Source organism: Hipposideros armiger, unplaced genomic scaffold (assembly GCF_001890085.2).
Source record: "Hipposideros armiger isolate ML-2016 unplaced genomic scaffold, ASM189008v1 scaffold_136, whole genome shotgun sequence".
NCBI lineage: Eukaryota > Metazoa > Chordata > Mammalia > Chiroptera > Hipposideridae > Hipposideros > Hipposideros armiger.
Genome location: NW_017731486.1, coordinates 939,833 through 962,433, shown reverse-complemented (window position 1 = coordinate 962,433; position 22,601 = coordinate 939,833). Strand labels below are relative to the sequence as shown.

Here is a 22,601-nt window from a genome sequence, read left to right as displayed (position 1 = left end):
CAATAAAGAGAGTAGATTCAGGAGCATAATTTTTCCTACTATGTCTTTGGTAAGAGACTGTGAAGTACAGATTCCAGTTGACGTAGTTTAGGACTCTCCTCTGGCGTGGAATCCTGGGACAGCCTTTAATATGGTAGGCTCTAGTTAGGCCCTTTTCCAGTTATTACCTGAAAAATCCTCCTCTTATATAATTTGGGGTACATAAAGAATTTAAATGTTGTGGTAGAATTTTCCCAGTAGTTTTATAAACCAGTTGTAACCATTCATGAGGAATTTGGAGTGGGCAGAAGAAAGGGAAGGAGACGGGGAGATGGAGAAAGTATCTTCATTCCCTCCTCCCAGTTGTGATTTTCTTCCTCCCTTTTTTCTTTTCCTGTAGCCCCTGTAGTCCAGCATTGTGTTCTCTCTCACTCTTAGCATTAGAAGTGCTTCCAAATTCTTCTCACAGCCCCACTGTAGCTCATTTTGTGTGCTGTATTTTCCTAGAATGTGGAGCTGACTCTGTCACTGTTTTCCGTTGGCCACTGGGTGCTTTCCTGCCCATCTGCCACGATTCCTGCTGGAACCTCTCTCTGACACCATATCATTCATTTGTAAATCCACCATTGCACCCAAGGCAGTGTTGAGGTGCAGAATCGACTTTTAATACTCTCTGAAAATGAGGGCACGCCTATACTGTGGGCTTTGTCAGGCTGCTGCATCACAATTCTCTGTGTTCTCCTTACCTGGCATGGCCACACTTTAGGTGACCTCCTCCAAGGCATCTTCTTGGGTTCCACTGATCAAAGCGCACGCTTTCAACCCCTCTACTCCTAAAGCACTGTACTGGTGCCTTTATTATCCACTTATTGCAGGTGTTCCACTGTTGTGGATTAGAGTGACCATGGATGCGTTTGCCTTTGCTCTCAAATGTAGATTCCAGAAGGCAAGGACTAGTGTTTTCTCCAACACCTACAAGAAGACTGGTATACAATAGCTGCTCAATGACTATTTGTTGAATAAATGAATAAACTATTGGAGAATAGGAACTGTGACTTTTTAGTCTTTGGATCCACCATAATATCTTTACATTAAAAATAGATCAATAAGTGTCTTTTTAGAGTGTTTATTTAAATAGAGTTTAAGTCCTAAAACCTTTGCAGGAACAGCCTATTAAGAATCAAAGTCCAGGGCCGGCCGAGTGGCTCATTGGTTAAGAGTTGGCTTGGGAGTGTGAGCTCTGAGCAGCAGGGCTGCTGTTTCGGATCCCACATGGGCCAGTGACACTGTTCCCTCTACAGCTAAGATGGTGATCAACAGCTCGACCTGGAGCTGGGCTGCCGTTGAGTCACTGACAACAGCATAGGCTGCAATGGAGCTGCAGTAGGCTGTTGTAAGCTTCTGTGAGTGGCGGCAGCCAGCGTGAGCTGCTGTGGGCCACCATGAGCGGCTGTCCAATGCCTGGCGACCAATCTGCCTCAGCCGGGAAGAGCACAATGACCACAATACCAACATGGGCCAGTGAAGTGACATCCTTCACAACCAGACTGAAGAACAGAAGGACAGCAACTTGTCTGTTCCCCTTCCCCAAGTCCCCCAATGCTGTTCCCTCCCCCAATTCCCCAATAAAAGTCTTAAAAAGAAAAAAGGAGTCAACGTTCAAATATGTCATACTACATCATAGCTATTGTAGCTATAACCATGTCCATTTCCAAACTTTCCGATCATGTCACATATTTTATCTGATTTGTCAAAGATGACATATGGAAAGTCTTATAGAAACATGTGTGCACATTTGCACATGCACACAAACACACAATTAAAAAAGTATTTTTTTCCTTGTTATTATGGGGAAAAATATTTGAAATCAACCCTAACTCTGAAAGCTGGAATATATACTGCCATACTCATAATAATTTTTCCTACTGTTCTGGCATTGTTTGCTTCTGTGGGACTGGGACAATATTTTATTTATGCACAGTTTGTCTCCATGATGCCAGAGACCAGGTTTTAACCTTTTAAAGTCTCATCCATACTAAGCTTTCAATATTTGCTGAGCAATGGAGTTGATATTGTACAGGAAAATAAAGGAACTGTTTCCACATGAGCTTTTTGTTTGGTCTGTTGGGGTTAGTTATATTTTACCAATGAGCATTCATTTCTATCTGGGTTTGACTTCTTTTTCAGGGAGGTTCCCTTGAAGGATGCGAAGGAATATGCTGAATCCATAGGTGCCATCGTGGTTGAAACAAGTGCAAAAAATGCTATTAATATTGAAGAGCTCTTTCAAGGAATCAGTAAGTACCTGAAATTGTGTTTTTAGCGTAGCTTACATTTTTATGCTTCTGAGAGTCAAAGGATGAAATCATAGAGCTCTGAAGTAGAGCTTTTCCTCTGTGTGAATTTGTTTGATGTTGTGGATATAAAACCTACAAGCATGCACTCATCAGTACTGACCTATATTGTGCCTCCCAATTCTAAATTTCCATAATTCTGTGCTTTAACCTGGCAATCCTGTTTTGTGAATCAAAATGAAGTAAATTTGCTGTAAAATAAAGTTTATTTTAATTAGAAAACTATGTACTCTATAGTATTTTATGTGTGGGGGCAGAAAAATTATTTTTCCTTCTACACTTCTAAATTCTCCAGCTGGACTAATAATCAAATTGACATGATTCTGTTGATAAATGCTGAAGCTGGGTGTTGGGTACTTGTAAGTTCATTATGCTATGTTTGTATACATTTGTATATGTTTATATTTTGCCAAAATGAAATATTTTTAAAAAGAAAAAAAAATTGACATGAGACGCATTAATAGGAGAAAATGATCAAATGTATTATGGATGTACATATGGGACTTGAAGACAGATCGTGGTAATTGAGGCTTATATGCCATCTTGAGCTAAGGAGAAGGGGTGGCTGTGGCTTGAGTCTTCAAAAGTCAGGAAGGCAATTCATATGGAGATGGAAAAGCGAATGTTTGGTAATTAAATGTTTGCTGGACCATCTTTAACAATGGGACACAGAGAGGACTTGAATCAAACAGGCCTTGCTAGGTTCCCCCCTGTCTATCACACACTAGTTCCTGTTAAACTATTGTTATGTATGATGATAACTCCCCTTCTGGAGTAGATCCTCTATCTAAATTCTCTGAGGTAGTTAGGGGGAAGGTCAAAGGTTTTTCCTGAGTCTTTTCTTTTCTTAAGAATAAACCAGCTTAAAATAATCAATATCCCAAAAGGCATGTTTTGGGGTGACACATTCTGCTTCTCCTCACATGTTAGTATGTTGAGGGGAGGAGAAATGAAATAGTGAGAAGTTATAGAAAACTGAAGTCACCCATTAAACTGAATGACTCTAGTCAAATGAAATGAAAATTTTTAGTACTTTCTTTTGCCCCATGATCAACAACAAAAGTAGTGTGTCTCCCACATGACCTGAAATTGGGAATTGGGTGGAGAGTTGATTTATAAACATTTTCCTCATTTCTGATCAGCTAATTAGTGGACTGTATTGGCTCCCTTCTTAATCTCCAGCTGTGAGTAATGGTATACTTCCCTTTCTTTATGCTTGTTCCCCATGAATAACCTTGATCCAAAAGCTGTTTCCCAGCTGATAGCCAGATTTCACCTTCATAACTTCTCTGGTAATTATGGGTCCCCTCAGAGAGTAACCTGCTGGGAGCTGTCTTGGAAGACTGTCCTGAGACACCTTCAGAGTGTAACTGGGGACTTTGCAAGAGGTATGTGTTTAGTGAGGCACTGGTACTCAAAGTCCTAGGATATTCACCTTAGGAAAAGTTGAACTCTTGAGGAGTTGGCAGTTATTCTCAAATATCTTGGCTCCAGATAGTTCCAGAAGGGAATTCCAGAAGGGAAACTGATAGTTTGATCTGCCTGAGGTCATTGTTGGCAGTGCTCTCAAAGTCAGAGGGGCCGTTGCTTCCCAGAACAGATTTGATTTCCTTTTAACTGGTTTTGGTTCATTGCTTCAGACTCTGAGAACCCACAGCAGGGAATATTTTGTTTGCTTCTTTTGACGTGACAGAGAATTCACTGGAGATGGGGAACTCTGACTGGGTTACTTGCACAATACAGAAATGCACAAAAGAATGCAGCCAAGCCCCACATAGCTCTGGCACTCCTTGTCTGTTGGGTTCCACACCACCCTCTCTTTCTGCTTCCTTCAGAAGGATTCGTCCTCCTGCCGTTATTTCACACTCTCAACAGAATGGTGTTCTCCAAGTGCACTGACCTGAGTGGTTGCACTCTAGAATGCTAGGACTGTAATTTTATGTTGGAAACTTCATATCTCCAGACTCTGGCTCCTTCCCAAAAATGGGCTGCGTGGGTGCAGTGCTCTGTTGTGAGGAAACTGCTCAGTTGCCCTCAATAGCGGTGTAAATCTGGATGACATCTGAGAGGATTTGGCTTGAACTCATTCCATTAATCTCATATTTCCTCAGATCAAACTCATTCTTTTGTGTTGGCATTTGGCTTTTCTTGTAGGTTAGACTAATTGTACAGCTATTAAAAATTTTTTTATTAATGCTTTTAGTTAATGAAGCTAGATAGCTCCTGATGACTGTGGAATTCACACCTTTCCTTTGTGCAGCTCCTTGTATTTTCTAGAACTCTCTTTTCTGCATTAGCCCCTTGAAGGCAAACAGTGCAGACGGCAGTGCTCAGTAAGGAAGTGCAACATTCCGTATACCTGAAATTCAAGTTGAGATTTCTGCACGAGCTAGGAGACTTTCTGAGGTGTATGCAAGTCGTTATTAAAATGAAAAAATGAAATAAGGACCTCAAAGAAGAAAACTAACCTAAGCAGTAAGAATTCATATCTTAACTTGGAAGATACTTCTTTGTATGGTCCAGCCAGCATAAATCCCTTTATGCATATGAGGTCTTTATAGCTCAAAGGGATGGGACTTTAAATAAGAATTCCTGAGATCTGTTCATTTAAGAAAAAACAAGTGTTTTATTTAAAGCACTGGGTAATTAGGTCTTCAAATAATTAATTCCTGTGAAGCCGTAGAATACGTGTGTCACCTTGTTTTCCATGTCAAATAAACAACTGTTTGTTTCTGTTTCATTATACTTTTGTTGTAAGTGCCTTAGCAAAGTCCCTGTAAATATACAGCGCAGCAAGATCTCTCCATATATATATATATATATATATATATATATATATATATATATATATATATATATATATATATATATATATATACTATAAATGCTTGTGCCTTCCTGGCCTCTTTATTCCTCCAGGTGAATTTCTTCAGAATGGGGTGTTGTAGCCTAATTACAGGTTAACTTAAAACACAGTATACCTAAATATACTGCAGCAGACATTTCATTTATTCTCTTTCCCCCCATTTCTACTTGTATTACATGTGCTTCTCCCTGAGCTCAAGAAAGAATGAGATATTGCTGACACCTATGCTCCCCAAAGCAATGTTCCAGAGATAAACATGCCTGGGGAAAAGATGCAATAAAAAAACAAGAATGAGAAGTGAGAATAAAAGCCCTTTTAAAAAGGTGTGCTTAAATAAAATTCATATCAACTTGAATGCAGACACAAATGTTTCTCTTTTACATTCCCAGAGTGTTCATGAACTAGAAATGAATCAACTGTGTTTTCTGAACATGAGTTAATATATTTTCTAACTGGAAATTGTTTACCAAAACATCATCTATTTTCAAAGACTTAAGTTACCCTGGAAAAGGTTTAAGTGCTGCCTGGTTTTGGATGATATGTGCACAGTCCTCACATAATGCAATGTCCTGGGATTGGCACCCTTTTGTAAATCACATTTTTGGACCTACTTGACCCTACTGCTTGGGGCTAATTCTCTTCCATGCATTTCCAGCCAGCATTGTTCATTTTTCTTTCTTGGGTTCTTACACCTTTAAACATTAAAAATTTCCTCTTTGAGTTAAAACATAAGAAGAATTCTTGGCTAAGAAAATTGTTATACATTTAAGTTTTTAAATTGTTATAGGAAAACACAAAGAATATTCTGCTGCTATTTACTTATTACAGTGTTAAAAATCAAAACCAAAAATCCTGATGGTCTTCCTTATGAAACTACTCTCTCTGCCTGTCTCTAATTGTAACTTGAAAGGCAGGGTAAAGAGATCCAATGTCAGCCTTTGGTCCTCAACATGCTTTGCCTTTATTCTTTCCTTCATACATTTTCTCTCTTGGACTTTGTATGTAATGCTCCTCCCTTCTTCCCTGCAAATCTTAATTCCCTCAAGGTCCAATTAAAATCTTTTCCCTTCATGAAGTCTTCATCTGCCCCAACTCTCACTGATGATGTTACTTATGTTTTCTTGCATCATTTTGACATTTGAACATATTCTCTTTTTAAATGATTCTCCAAGTGTTTCAGGTATATACCTATTCTCTGATGAAACTGTAAGTTCTCTGAGAGCAGATCTTATTCCGTCATATTCCCTAAAAAGCTGAGACTAGTAAATAGGATAGTGCCAAATTCAGAGTTTTGAATTTGGAACTTCAACCTCATTTCACGATATTCCAGGATATAATATTTCAGTGGGTTCACTAGATGAAGTGAAATGTAGTTGCTTTTCCATGGAGACTTAAGTTTGGATAGCACCGGCCAGTTGGATAGGCCTCATAACTCTTCTTTCATTTATTCAACAAATATATCCTGTGCTTTTTTTGTGTGGGTCAGGTGCCATGCTAGGCACCGGGAACATAACAAACAGATGTCAAGTGGGGAGACAGGCTGTGGGCACAGGGTCAAATAGGTGTATAATTACACATGACTTTAGATTAAGTGGGAAGATCCCCCCAAGGAAATGATTTTAAGGTGGACCTGAAAAATGAGACCAGGACAGTTGGGCAAAGAGCTCAGGAAGGGCTGTCAAGCCAAGTGAATACCAAGAGCTGAGTTCCTGAGGCAGGAAGGGCTTGATCCATTTAAGGAAGAGAAAGGAAGGTGATAGGCTGCAGGGTGGGAGCTCAGGGCCAGCAGTGGGAGGTGAGTTTAGAGACTGAGCCCCGTCCTTGCTTGGCCTTGTCATGGGAAGCAGGGGTTGATATTCTGAGTGCAACTAGAAGCTCCTCAAGTGTTTTAAGCATGAATGTGGCTTATTCAATTTACACAGACCAAAAGATCACCCCTGGAGAATGTTTGGGAGGAGGAAAGCTTGGAAAAGGCTCATCCAGTTAAGATGCTGTTGTAGTAATCTAGGAGAGAGGATTACTAGGGTAGAAAGAAGTGGACATGAATTTCAGAAATTTTGGAAGTAGAACCAACAACACTGAGTAGTGGTTTGGGAATGGGGAACAAGGAAAAGTGATACCGAGACGCAGGATTCTGGAGTATGAGGAACACAAGCTTTGGTTTGTGGAATTTAATTATTCAACTCAAATACCTTTTTAATGTTTTTTAAACTCTCCCTTCGGGCTAAAAGAGGTGGTACTGCAGGCTCACCAGAAAAATTTCTGGACTGGGGTGGGACCTCGGCCAGACAGCTGTGCTTTTGCTCCACTGAATTTGAATGCAGACTGTAGAGAAAAAAATGCCAGGCTTTCTTCTGAAAATCACACCTGGAGACATTGTAGACATTTAATTAGGTTTATTGTTTGTTTGTTGTTAGTTTGAGAACTAGGTGAGAAATATTTGTTTTTTTAAAGTGAATATAATTAGAGTTACAAGCATATTGATTTGGAAAAAATCGAATAGGATGTTAATATGAGGGAGAAGAAGTTAAGACTCATGGGCAGTAATCATGCCTTGTTCTGTAATCGTTTATTGCACAGAGTGTTAGCTATTTTAAGTCTACTTTAGTTTTGAAATTCCTTAGGTAGTTACCTTTGGTTTAGAGCAAATTAAAGAAATTTAAAAACAAAATGTTTGCGAATTTCATAATAGTGTAGCAGCTGTCAAATGGAGGTAGGTTTAGCCATTAAGGGACAAGGAAAGGACAAAGACAAAGCCTGTCTACTTTCTTACTACCAAAAAAGTTAACTTAGCAAATCAGTAAATAATAGATGTCTGGGAAATAATATAGTTTCAGAATATGAGCAAACTGGATGTCAAAAGCCCTAAACATTCATTTCTTTTATCCGAAAATTTTCTTTATGATTCTAAAGAAGAAATTGATCAGGTGAGCAAAATGTAGGGATAACAATATTTAAGATATAGCAAACTCTTTTCCTGTGCCATTGTTGCAGTTGCTTAAATATATATTAACTCATTAATGCACTATTTATCCTATGAAATAGGCACTGCTACCATTTCTAGTTTACGTATTAGGAAATTGGGCATTGAGAGGTTTATAACTTGCTCTAGGTCACACAACTAATAAGTGAGCGGGCCAGTGTCTCCTCCACAATGACAATGCTCAATGTCACACATCTCTTCTGATACAGCAATTTCTGTCAAATAAAAACATTTCTGTGTGTCCTTATCCACCTTATTCACCGGATCTGGCACTGTGCAACTTCTGGCTCTTCCCCAAAGTAAAAAAGATTCAGGACATCAAGGCAGCCACCACAGCGTAACTAAAGACACTAACGACACTCACGAAAGAAGACTTCCAGAACTGCTTCTGAAAGTGGCAGGAGTGATGGGATAAGTGTGTTCAAAGCGAGGGGGAGTATTTTGAGGAGGATTAATGGCAATGCTTCTTTTACTGTAATAAATTTTTTCTAAATTTAAACATTCATCATATTTTGTGGTCATACCTCATATTCATTTAAGCCTCCCTTAAGCAACAGGTTCCCTCTCCTTCTTTTCCTGTATTTGCTTCATGCAATTTCTTTGTTCAAGAAATTAGATCAGTTGTCCTACAGAGTTTCAAATAACAATTTTGCTGAGCTCCTTTTTATTGCTGAGTGGTTTTCTACTGCATGCATAAACCACAATTTGTTAATCCATTCACCTAACATTTGGGTTGTTTTTAGCTTTTGGCAATTACAAGTAAGATTGCTATGAGCATTCATGTACAAGTTTTGTGTGGGTAAATGCCTTGGGGAGGAATGGCTAGCCTATCTGGTGGGTAATGTTAAACCTTTTAAGAGACTGCCAAGGTATTTTCTAAAGTGGTTTTAGCCTTTTAAATTTCCATCACCAATGTAGGAGAGCTCCAATTGCTCCACATCTTTGCCAACACTTGGTATGGTCAGTTGATAAAATTGTAACCATTCTAATGGGAATGTAGTGGTATCTGCTTGTGGTTTTAATGTACATCATTCTACTGACTAATAATGGTGTTTTTTTATTTGCTTAGTTGAAATCCTTGTGTCTTCTTTGTTGACTTGTCTGTTTAAATTTAACCTGTTTTGTATTTAGTTGTTTGTCTTATTGTTGAATTCTAAAGATTATTTATATATTTTGGATACATATTCTTTATCAGGTATTTGTTTTTCAAATGTTTTTTCAGGCTTTGGTTTGCTTTTCATTTGCTTGACAGTGGCTTTGGAAGAGCAGAAGTTTTAAATTTTGATGAAGTCTAGTTTGTTAGATTTTTTTCATTTGTGGCTTATGTTTTTTGTGTCTTATGATTTTTAAATATTAAAAAATTAAAGGGATATATCTATACAATGGAATATTATCCAGTGATTAAAAACAAATGTGCTATCAGGCCACAAAAAGACATGGAAAAACCTTAAATGCATATTACCAAGTGAAAGAAACCAATCTGAAAAGGTTACATCTGTAGGATTCCTTCCATATGATATTCTGGAAAATACAAAACTATGGAGACAGTAAGATCAGTGGTTGCCAATGGCTAGAAGAGGGGGGAGGGAAAGATTAACAGGTGGTACACAGAGAATTTTTAGGGTAGTGAAACCATTCTGTGTAATACTGTAATGGTAGATACATGTCATTATGCATTTATCAAAATCCATAGAATGTGCAACACAAAGAGTGAATCCTACACTAAATTGTGGACTTTAATTAATAATAATGATCAATAATGACTCATTAATTGTAATAAATATTCCGTACTAATGCAAGATGTTAATAGGGAAATTGGGGGTGAGTTGGGGAGAAGCAGATGGGCATTCTCTGTAATTTATGTTCAATTTTTTTTTCTGTAAACTTAAAACTGCTCGAAAACAATGGTCTGTTAATTTGAAAGTAAAAGGAGGGGTGAGGGAGATGTCTTTGAATGATAAGAAAGCCTAATGATTGTAGAGTCAGCCAATGTTGAAGTCCTCCATGTTGAAGATATTTGGCATTTTGGACTAACAGCCACTGGTAACCTTCCCCCTTCCTTCTTTGTTGGTGCTTCACCTTCCTTCAGCTCCCTCGACTTTCTTATTTTTTTATTGCTTATCAGTTTTTAAAATTTTTTTATTATTGTGAAATAAACATTTTTTAATTAGTTTCAGCTGTACAACACAGTGCAATAGTTACACTTTTTACCCCTCAAGTGACAACCTTCCTCCCCCAATCCACTGCCCCACTCCCCACCCTTACCATACATATCTATTACAGTTCCCTAGACTTCACTCCCACACTATACTCCACATCCTGTGACTATATATTTATTCAATTATAGTTGACATACAATATTATACAACATCCGCTTCTGATGTATAGTGCAGTGATCAAGCCTCTACAAAGTCCATGAAGTGGTCTGCCTAACAAAACATGTGACCATTTGACACCCTACAAAATATTTACAACATTATTGATTATAGTCCCTGAACTGTCTTTCATATCCCTGTGGCAATATCGTAGTTACTTAGTTATGCTGTCTAATCTCTTCCCCTTCTCTCTCATCCCCACTCCCAACTAGCAACCATCAGTTTTTCCTGTATATCTCTGAGACTATTTCGGTTTACTTTGCTCATTCATTCAGTTTTTTATATTCCACATATATGTGAGATCATATGGTATTTGTCTTTCTATGACTGACTTATTTCACCTAACATAATGTTCTCTAGGTCTATCCATATCGTTGCAGACAGTATGATTTCATTCTTCTTTATAGCTGAGTAATACTCCATTGTATAAATGTACCACAGTTTCTTAATCCAGTCATCTACTGATGCGCATTTGGGTTGTTTCCAAGTCTTGGCTATTGTAAATAGTGCTGTGATAAACATAGTGGTGCATATATTTTTTTGAATTAGCGTCTTCAGTTTCTCTGGATAGATACCCAAGAGTGGAATTGCTTGGTCATAAGGTAGTTCTATTTCCAGTTTTTTGAGATACCTCCATACTGATTTCCATAATGGCTGCATCAATCTGCAGTCCCACCAACAGTACACTAGGGTTCCCTTTTCTCCACAACCTCGCCAGAACTTGTTTGTTGATTTATTGATGATAGCCATTCTGACCAGAGTTAGGTGGTATCTCATTGCGGTTTTTATTTGCATTTCTCTAATGATTAGTGAGGTTGAACATTTTTTCATATGCCTGTTGGCCATCTGTATGTCCTCTTTAGAGAAATACCTCTTCATATCTTCTGCCCATTCTTTAATTGGGTAATTGGGTTGTTTGTTTTTTTGGTGTTGAGTTGCATCAGTGTTTTATAAATGTTGGATATTAACTCCTTATCAGATACATTGTTGACAAATATATTCTCCCATTCAGTAGGCTACCTTTTTGTTTTATTGATGGTTTCCTTTGTTGTGAAAAACTTTTAATTTGATGTAATCCCATATGTTTATTTTTTCTTTAATTTCCCTTGCCTGAGGGGATATATCAGTAAAAATATTACTGAGGATAATGTCTGCAAATTTACTCCCTATGTTTCTTCTAGGAGTTTTATGGTTTCAGGTCTTACATTTAACTCTTTAATCCATTTTGAATTTGTTCTCGTATATGGCGTAAGTAGGTGGTCCATTTTCATTTTTTTTTTTGCACGTCAGTCCAATTTTCCCAGCACATTTATTAAAGAGACTATCTTTACTCCAATGTAAATTCTTGCTTCCATTGTTATAGATTAAATGACCATATATGGATGAGTTTATTTCTGGGCTCTCTATTCTGTTTTGTTGGACTATGAGTCTGCTTTTATGCCAGTACCATACTGTTTTGATTACTGTAGCCTTGTAGTATGATTTGATGTCAGGTAGCGTGATACCTCCCACCTTGTTCTTATTTCTTAAGATTGCCATGGCTATTTGGGGTCTTTTATAGTTTCATATCAATTTTAGGATTATGTATTCTATTTCTGAGAAAAATATCCTTGGTAGTTTGAAAGGAACTGCATTGAATCTATATATTGCCTTAGGTAGTTTTGACATTTTAACTATATTAATTCTTCCTATCCATGAACATGGTATGTATTTCCATTTGTATGTATCTTCTTTGATTTCTCTCGTCAGTGTGTTATAATTTTCTGAGTACAGGTCTTTTACTTCTTTGGTTAAATTTATTCCTAGGTATTTTATTGTTCTTGAAGCAATTGTAAAAGGGATTGATTTCCTGATTTCTTCTTATGATAGTTCATTATTGGTGTATACAAATGCAACTGAATATTAAGTTTGTATCTTGCTACCTTACTAAATTTATTTATGAGTTCTAATAGTTTTTTGGTGGAGTCCTTGGAATTCTCTCTATATAGTATCATGTCATCTGCATATAATGACAATTTTACACCCTCCTTTCCAGTTTGGATGCCTTTTATTTCATTTTCTTGTCTGAGTGCTGTGGCCAGAACTTCCAGAACTATGTTGAATAGAAGTGGTGAAAGTGGACAGCCTTGTCTTGTTCCTGATCTTAAGGGGAAAGCTTTTAGCCTTTCCCCATTGAGTGTGATGTTTGCTGTGGGCTTATCATATATGGCCTTTATATGTTGAGATATGATCCCACTATTCCCACTTTGCTAAGTTTTTACCATAAATGGCTGCTGGATTTTGTCAAATGCTTTTTCTGCATCTGTTGATATGATCATATGATTTTTATTTTTCATTTTGTTAATGTGATGTATTACGTTAATTGATTTGCAGATATTGAACCAACCCTGCATACCAGGAATGAATCCCACTTGATCGTGGGGTATGATCTTTTTAATGTGATGCTGAATTTGGTTTGCTAGTATTTTGTTGAGGATTTTTGCATGTATGTTCATTAGGGATATGGCCTGTAGTTTTCTCTTTTTGTAATATCACTGTCTGAATTTTGGATCAGAGTAATAGTGGCTTCATAAAATATGCTTGGGATTCTTCCCTCCTTCTGTATTTTTTTGAATAGTTTGAGGAGAATAGGTATTAATTCTTTTTTGAATGTTTTGTAAAATTCACCTGTGAAGCCATCTGGTCCAGGACTTTTGTTTGTTGGAAGCTTGTTGATTTACTGATTCAATTTCTTTGGTAGTAATCAGTCTGTTCAGAATTTCGGTTTCTTCTTGGTTCAGACTTGGTAGATTGTTTGCTTCTAGAAATTTATCCATTTCTTCCAGATTGTCGAATTTGTTGGCACATAGTTGCTCATTGTATTTTCTTACAATTTTCTGTATTTCTGCGGTACCTGTTGTCACTTCTCCTCTTTCATTTCTGATTTTATTAATTTCAATATCTTGGAAAATGTTCCATGTGCACTTGAGAAGAATGTATCTTCTGTTGCTTTGGGGTGAAATGCTCTAAAAATATTGATTAAATCCAGTTGGTCTAAAGTGTCATTTAAGGCCACTGTTTCCGTTTTGATTTTCTGTCTGGAGGATCTGTCCATTGGTGACAGTGGGGTGTTGAAGTCCCCTACTATGATAGTGTTACTGTTGATCTCTGTATGTCTTTCAAAATCTGTTTTATATATTTAGGGGATCCTATGTTGGGTGCATAGATGTTTACTAGGGTTATGTCCTCTTGTTGAATCGATCCCTTTATTATGTAGTGCCCTTCTTTGTCTTTTATTGCAGTCTTTATTTTAAAGTCTATTTTGTCTGAAATAAGTATTGCTACTCCAGCTTTTTTCTCATTTCCATTTGCGTGAAATATCTTATCCCATCCCTTTACTCTCAGTCTGTGTGTGTCTTTTAATCTGAGATGAGTCTTTTGTAAACATTATATACATGGATGCTGTTTTCTTATCCATTCAGCCACTCTATGTCTTTTGATTGAAGCATTTAGCCCATTCACATTTAAAGTGATTATTGATAGGTGTATATTTATTGCCATTTTGTTATTTGTATTTCTGGTCTTCCTGGGTTAGCTTGTTTTCCCCTTTGTTTTGTTTAAAAGAGCCCTTTTAACATTTCCTGCAATGCTGGCTTGGTGGTAATGAATTCCTTAAGCTTATTCTTTTCTGAGAAGCTCTTTATCTCTCCTTCAATTTTAAGTAATAGCCGTGCTGGGTAGAGCAATCTTGGTTGTAGGCCTTTATTTTGCATCACTTTGAATATTTCCTGCCACTCCCTTCTGGCCTGCAGAGTTTCTGTAGAAAAGTCCACTGTTAGTCTTATAGGAATTCCTTTGTATGTAACCTGCTGTCTTTCTCTTGCTGCTTTTAGGATCCTGTCTTTGTCTTTAACCTTTGCCATTTTTACTATGATGTGTCTTGATGTGGACCTGTTTGGGTTCAGCTTGTTTGGAACTCTCTGCACTTCCTGGGCTTGTATGTTGATTTCCTTCACCAGGGTAGGGAAGTTTTCAGTCATTATTTCTTCAAATACATTCTCGATCTCTTGCTGCTTCTGGTATTCCTATGATGTGAATGTTGTTGTGCTTGATGTTGTCCCACAGGTCTCTTAAACTATTTTCGTTGTTTTTTCTTTTTTTTTTCTTTTTGTTGTTCCAACTGGGTGATTTCTGCTATTTTGTCTTCTAAATCACTGATCCGATCCTGTGCTTCATCTTAATCTACTGGTGATTCCTTCGAGTGTGTTCTTCATTTCAGTTATTGTATACTTTACTTCTAACTGGTTGTTTTTTATGATTTTTCTATCCTTCTTTATGTCCTCACTAAATTTCTTAAACATTCTTATCATCAGTGTTCTAAACTCTGTTTCTGAAATGTTGGATACTTCTATTTCATTTAGTTCCATTTCTAGAGGTTTCTTCTGATATTTTACATGGGACATGTTTCTTTGTTTCTTCATTCTGGCTGTTGCTCTGTGATTGCTTCAATGTATTAGATAGATCACCTCGAGAAAAAGAAAGAAAAAAAAAGAAAAATAGTAAAAAGCTGGGGGTCTCTGCCTGATTTAATCTGCAGACCACTTGCTCAGCAATAGAGAGACTCTGGGCAACTCAGCACCAGTGTTGGGGGGAAGGACTCAACGCATCGTACGCCGGCCTCCCTCTCAGGCTTGCAGTGAGCTTTCCCGCAATTAGCTGCTGTGTGCTCTGGAACCATGCTCATGACCAAAAATTCTCACAGGTTGTTGTGGGCTGTGCTGCTGCAAAAAATCCTCTGTGGTCTGCGGAGGTGGGGGCCAGGTACCAGGGGCTCAGGGTGCCCGTGGCAACACAGCTGTAGGTGGGCAGGGCAGGCCCCTAAGGCACCAAAGGATGTGGTCAGTGGACCCCACCAAGTCAGAGCAGCATGCACTCCTGCACCGGCAACCAGCCCACACAAACTCGCCAGGAAAGCCCTGGCCTTATCACACGGCGCACAGATCACGGCCCAACACTCCCAGGAAAACTCCCAATCTCAGCCTGTCCCAATCTGCCGCTTGCAGATCAGGCAGAGCAGCCCGACAGCCAATTGCCACCCTGGCAACTCTGCATGCGCAGTGCGGAGAGCAATTACCCAAGGCAACTCGCACAGTCCCACATCTCAATGAACAGCCTGCTGGAGCCGGAATGCGTTTCCCTGGCTACGCATCACAAGCAGTGCAGAGGGTGGGGTTCCAAGGCCACCTGCACACACGCACACATGCACTCCTGCGCCAATTCCACCAGACCAATGCAGTCCCGGACCTGACCCTCTGTGAGAGGGCCCAACCCTGAAAAAATGGCACCCTCCTGTACACTACTCGTGTGCAAGCTCCACCCCAGGGGAACAATGGTCCCAAAACCTCTAGCTCCCGTGCCAAAGGCGCTCAGTTCAGTCTTTCCCCACAGGCTCCTGTGCCCGGCTCACACTGCATTCCCTCCACCAGGGACTGGGTGAGTGCTCACCAACGAGCGAGTCGGTTTGCTGGCTCCACTGGTTCTCTAGCCGCCCTCAACCTCACCGAGTTGAGCAAAGAGAGTCCTTACTAATTTCTGCTGCCAGCTATCGTAGAACTCCTCTTCCTGGCAAAGTAATTCTGGGCTGGTGAGCTTGGTGTGGGGTCGGAGGGTCTCTACCCCAACCAGAGGGGCCTCCCCACAACCGAGGTGTCCCTCATGGGGTTCGCCCTGTCTCGTCTCCCCGCCTCCTACCAGACTCGATGTGGCCTCCTCTTTAAGTCCTTCATTTAGAGGTTCTGTTCATCTAGTGTTCAGGTGACTTCCGAGGTTGAATGTTGTATAAATTATTTGTAATTTTGGTGGGATCCTGGGAGGCAGTTGCCACAGCGTCTGTCTATTCTGCCATCTTACTGGAAGTCCCTCTCTCTAGACTTTTAAGTTTGGGGTTGTTTTTATTCCTCTCTTCAGCTTTTTACATCCAATCAGTTGTCACATTTGCCAAATGTCTTTCTACAGTGCTCTTTCCATCTTTGTTTTCTACTTCCCTCAACTGTGCCCAAATTAAGGCCCTCATTATCCCTGATCTGGACTTTCACCAAGCCTTCTGATTGAATTTCCTTCTTGTTTCCTAAGCTTTTCTGGTCCTATATGGAATGTTATCTCATCTGTACTAATATCCAAGGTCATCTAGTAATTCCAGTATTATCCTCTTTACAGCAACAAGAGGACTTACAGTGAGTGACCTCGAGTGTCATGCATGTCACCCCCTGCCCCCATTCTGTATTTTTAAGGCAATGTTCCATGATTGTGAGCCACTGAGACCCCCTCTCTAATGGAGAGGATTGAAGTTCATTATCAAGAGTAAATACTGTCAAGTCCTAATGAGCTTGGTCAATTTACTAATATGAATGATTCAGAAAATCAAGATCAAGAAATAGAAGTTACACAGCAACTACCAGCACCACTAACACTCAACAAAAGATGGTGATCCAAGTAAATACTGGAACTGAAATAAAAGGAGAGTAGAATATAAACAGCAAAATGGTCAGGGAGGACTTTAAGCTCATGCAGGAAATGGCCGGTCTGTCACACAAAGAAAGAACAGCAACAGCTAAGCATGCTGTTTTATTTTGTTGTGTAAAAGCATTACAGCCTGCAGTCTAGAGCCATGATAAAATTTATAGACTTGGACTTTGTTTTTTCACATACTGCATTCCTGAGGAATCATTTATAAAACCTGCTTTTTCTCTAGGCTGTCAACTTTTCAGGAAAACTGAACTTCATAAAAGAGTCTTAACTTTTTCCAAACAGAATCGTACACAATCCAAACCTTATTAAAATAAACACCCTGGCCTATGATTTATAATCAAGGATTACTTGTTACTGAGATTGCTTACTCAAAGGATGTTTTGAAAGAGTGGAAACATGCAGATGATGCTCGGAGCCTTTTCAGATGTTTGTATATATGTTTTTGTCCTATCCTATGCCCCGTGAAATTAATACTGTTTCAACAGTGTTCCAAGGTAATCACCTTGATATGAAACACTATAGCCATTTTCCAGAACTATTCTTTTGTCTAAGTACATTTAACCTCTCAGTAAATTCCAAATAACTCAGGCCACAAGATCCTCAGCTTTTGTGTTTTCACATACTGTTTGCTTCCTTCTCTTTTTGAGGTGCTTTCCTCATTGTTATGACCCTGCTGAATTCTCTTTCTGCCTTAATGTGGAAGCACTTCCTTTCACTGTTTGAAGTTGGAATGTGTGTGATACCTCCCAAGTTGAGTGCTCTGTAGACAAGCAGGGTGGGTCCCAATCTTAGCAACTGAACCCTGAGTATTGAGCATGGTGAGCTACTAGGCAGGGGTTTCTCCCTGTGTAAACTCCACATGAGCTGTGCCCAGAACCGTGACTCTGTTCATTGTCATTGTTTTTTTCCATCAGTAATAGCCATATATCTATATTGTGTAGTAGTTGTCATGTTACTTTCTCATATTCTCTATATAGGTGAGGAAAGGAAATCTTGGAGATATTAAATAACTTGACTGAGTTCTCTTAACTGGAATACTGACTCTCAGATTTCAAAACTCTTTCTACCAGAGGAGCAAAATGAAATCTGAGGAAACTAGTAATTCTGTTTCTGAGAAATATTTTGTTCTAATAAGTGAGATTTTGAATATTCTGAAGATAAATAGAACCTGGCTACTCTAAGACACCAGATTTAACAACTGATTCAAAAACATTGCTAACAGTCTAAAATGAGTAAGAGGGAGTTTCCTTGAGGCATGACTCAGGTCTTAATCTTGCATCGCAAACATTGTCTTAGGAAATAAGTGAGAGGCAAGAAAGAAGGAGAAAGAAGGGGAAAGCAGGGAAGGGTGATGACGGGGCTGCCCTAGCATTCCCATTTTGTTTTCGTATGTTCCTTGTTTTCATATTTTCACCCACTTTTGTGACTGTACTGAATACCTTATGCACTTTTTCTGTGTTTGGGGTACTTTTCACAGGAAAAAGCTTATGACATGAGGCATGTAGAATACATCATGTATAAGAGGGCTAAAAGCCTAATGCTGTTTTATAACTAAAGTTAGAGTTAACAACATAAGAATAGCTTGAAGTTGATGTTAGTAGAGATATTGATTTTTATATTGCCCAAAATACTTATCAGTAAATAATACTTGTCTTAGTTAACTATGGCAATAGCTTGCACCGATCAGAATTATAATTTTGTCCAAAAATATTTCAGATGCAAAAGCAAGAGTCCCTATTATAGTACCTAACACACACTCAGGAGGCACCTGAAATATTATTAATTTAAGTAACTTAAATAATATATAACTTGACACTATGATCCCTCCAAAACACATCACTTTATCACTTTCTTTCAAGGAGTAACACTTAACTGGCAAGATCTGACCTAAATAATTCAGAGTATTGGTAGTCATTGGGAACTTTCTCCTCTATTTATAACTTAAGACTGACAAAGTAGAAGAAGCATTTTGTTTATTTTCTTTTAATTATGACTAATAAAAGAACACAGCATACCCAGAAGAGGAAAACACATACTTATATTCTCATTTGCTTCTAGATTAGGAGTGAACTTTTTGAAGAATGACCTGCAAAAGCTTTGTATAGCTTTGTTGGCAATACGAAATGGCAGAAGCAATAGCTGCAGAAATTATTACAATCTGCTGCTCCATAATCAGATGAAGGGCCACCAGTTTTGAATTTTGGATAATTGCCAATGACCTTAATTTTTATGCTTGAGCTTTGGTGAATGGCCACACCACCCAATCTACACAGTGCATTAATATCTTTGAAATAAACTATTTCTGCCCTTTGTGGAAATGCACCTTTATCAGGGCATTTTGACTCTCTTTATGATCCTTTGGTAACGTCCACTTGCATTGAAGGACTTAGTCTTTGGAACTATTTCCCTTCCATTTCTAATTGCTGGTTACCTAGTGAACTGCAATGCTAATTAGCTGATTAAAAAAAGCCGTATTTTAGAGCTAGCTTTATGCCTTTTCATGGGGGATAAAAAAGTAGCATAAATAGCTAATGTGATAAAGTGGGAAGAACACAGGCTTTGGGGTCCATCAGAAAAATCAAGATGTAGGGTACAATCAAAGAACCACTTATGCCACTAATTATTGATTTGATCTTCAGGGCCTAACCTAAGGTCTCCGAGGCAAAGTGCAATGGTGATGATAATGGCCATTCCACAACTTCACAGGGTTAAGTGAGGATAGTGCCTGTGAAAAACTTTGAAAATTATGAAGTTCTAAACAAATATTTGTGATTTCCAGATTCCATTGCCTTTTTTAAAGACAACTTTATTGAGATAAAACTCACATACCTGATTATAGATAACAATCCTCTATTATAAACTTCAAAGTTGCCAAGAGACTAGATCTTAATTGTTCCCATGACAAAAAAGAAATGATAATTATGTGACATCAAAGAGGCATTTGCTCATGGAACAGAGTAATCACATTGCGATATATAAATGTATCAAATCAATAGGTTGTGCACCTTAAACTTACACGATGTTATATATGTCAATTATATCTCAATAACAATAAATTTTTAAAAACTCATGTACCATACATTTCATCCATTTAAAGTGTACAATTCAATGGATTTTAGGATAGTCACAGATATGTACAACCATCATAAGTACAGTCAGTTTTAGAATATTTTTATTATCTAAAAATGAAACCCCCACATCCTTTAGCTTCCACCTTTCTATCCCCCTCCATTGCCTTTTTAATTCTTACTTTGTATTTATTTCAGAGGTTCTGGAATAATTTCTAAAATTAAATTAATAAGATTACTTGTGGTTGACATTAAAATACTGTTTCCTGTGAAGAGAGTCTCTTAGGGCTTTTTAGTTATTGCTCTAAGTGCATTGGCAAAGTGGGCTAAGTGTTAATAAATGATACTGTGAGGAAGATTGCAACTCCCAATCCAGTTCTATTTGAAGAAGCAGAAAAGATGAGTACTCAGTTATTATTGAAGGCCTGGTGCCATGGAGCAGCTCATTCCAGTGGGGTACATCTGTGGGAAGGCTGGGGAGAAACGGTGGGCTGATGTCTGTACCGAGAAGGTGGATGAGAACTTCCCCCTTTACTCAGAAGCAAGAGGTTCCAAATCCAAGGAAATCTGTGTTATCAGAAAGCTGATTTTACTTTTCCTTAACTTCCTAAACATGAATTTGACTTCATTCAGCAGAACGACAAGGAAAGGAAAGAAGGAAGGAGAGAAAGGAAAAAGTTACTCCTGAAGCCGCTCAATTTTCCGTACAACACACACATTAAGTGCAGCTGTTGATGCACAGTCACAACATGTGTGTGGTATCAACTGGTGAAAAAGAACTCAAACTCAGTCTCTTTTGTTCCAGGTCGCCAGATCCCACCCTTGGACCCCCATGAAAATGAAAACAATGGAGCAATCAAACTTGGGAAGCAAACCATGCAAGCCAGCCGGCGTTGCTGCTGACCAGGGCCACAGTCCACTGTACTTGAAGAAGCCAGAGCCACCTCCCCATGCACTGCTAAAGGACCCCCCCTCCCCCATTCTCGGTGACCTGGCACCTCAATTAGAGAGAAGTGAGCACTCTGGCTTGGCATCCTGGAAGACCTGCAAGGAACAGGACAGGAAATGTCCTTGGAAAAGGATTTGAGAAAACTCTGGGAAAATCCACCACATTGCCTTTCATGCATAAAATGCACACAGTAGGGAATGGATGTTAGGTAATAAGTGTAGTTGAGTTTTTGTTAAAAACTTTAAAATATTCTCAATCTGTACAAAAATCTTACTGGCTTATCATGTGTGAGATTCTAAAGTGATGTCCCATTCTGATTTCCTGTGTTCCCTAGCCAAATTCCAGTAACTTCTTTAGTGCCATTGCTTTTGTTACCTAACCAGCCTTCACTGAAAGGTTAATTTTATTTTATTTTATTTACCTTTCAATAGAGTATAATTGGACCATCACTCAAGATGTAGACTCGAGTTGTTATAGAAAAGGAAAAAGATGTATTAGAAACTGTGGTCTACATCTCTGACTTTTACTTGAACATTTTTCTAAGTTTTGGTCATATATAAACAAACAAGCCAAATCTGACTAAAAACATTGCATGTAATTTTGGGATTGGGAAGCCTAGGTTGGAAGAGTCATTTAACTAGTTACTGTATAAGTATGACAGATGTAGGATATAAATATTATTCCAGAGACCACTTGGCAGGTACCACTTCCACAACAATAAATCCCTACTCTCTTAGAGAGGGTTAATGCACAGAGTATTATTTTACTAAGAGAATGTGTGATAGTGTCATGTCTAGGGGTAGAAATTAACTGGAGGACATTTGAGTCTATATCACAGGGCAAACTTCTAATAATAGCAATTAATAACAGGTTACAGAAAGCCAGCCAAGGGAAGTACAGGCACCTTAAGATTCTACACCAGCGGTTCTCAACCTGTGGGTCGCGACCCCTTTGGGGGTCGAATGACCCTTTCACAGGGGTCGCCGGGTACTCGTATGTGGGTGTATCTGCATGTGGGCCTGGAGACGGATAGAGGAACAGTGTCTTGGTTCCTAAGACCATCGAAAATATGTGTTTTCCGATGGTCTTAGGCGACCCCTGTGAAAGGTTGAGAACCGCTGTTCTAGACCCTCAAGTGCAAAATTGGAGAAAGCATTTGAGAAGATGCCAAGCCTGGGGAGGTAGGCATTAGGGCTAATAAGGGATCTAACTCTGGAATGCCAATTAACTGAGAATAGGCTTTAAGAAAACCTTCCTTTTCATGTTCTCTGTCTGCTCAGTTAATAAAGATATAAGAATCCAAAGGCAGGAAAGGGAGAAAAGGCATGGAGAGAAAGAAAAGCTATTTCCATTCCAAATTCAAATCCTATTACTATTCTAACTTTCATAAAAACTTGGGGTCAAGAAGCAGTAGGTTTTGTATTAGGACTTATGCTGGGAGGAGATTCTTAAAGGAGATTCTAATTGGTGCCTTTTGTTGTGGTAAGAAACTATAAAAGAATAGCCTAAGAAATGGTTAT

General features: G+C 38.6%; 1 protein-coding gene across 1 annotated transcript in view; it reads left to right on the top strand.

Annotated features, from left to right (window-relative positions):
• RAB31 (RAB31, member RAS oncogene family) overlaps positions 1-22,071 on the top strand; it is a 127,455-nt gene extending 105,384 nt beyond the window's left edge. Inside the window, exons 6-7 of the mRNA XM_019649981.1 lie at positions 2,167-2,276; positions 20,938-22,071. Of these exons, the coding sequence (XP_019505526.1) occupies positions 2,167-2,276; positions 20,938-21,035 (208 nt within the window). The 3' untranslated portion in view covers positions 21,036-22,071. The remainder of the gene's footprint in view (positions 1-2,166; positions 2,277-20,937) is intronic.
• Positions 22,072-22,601: the final 530 nt, after the last annotated feature.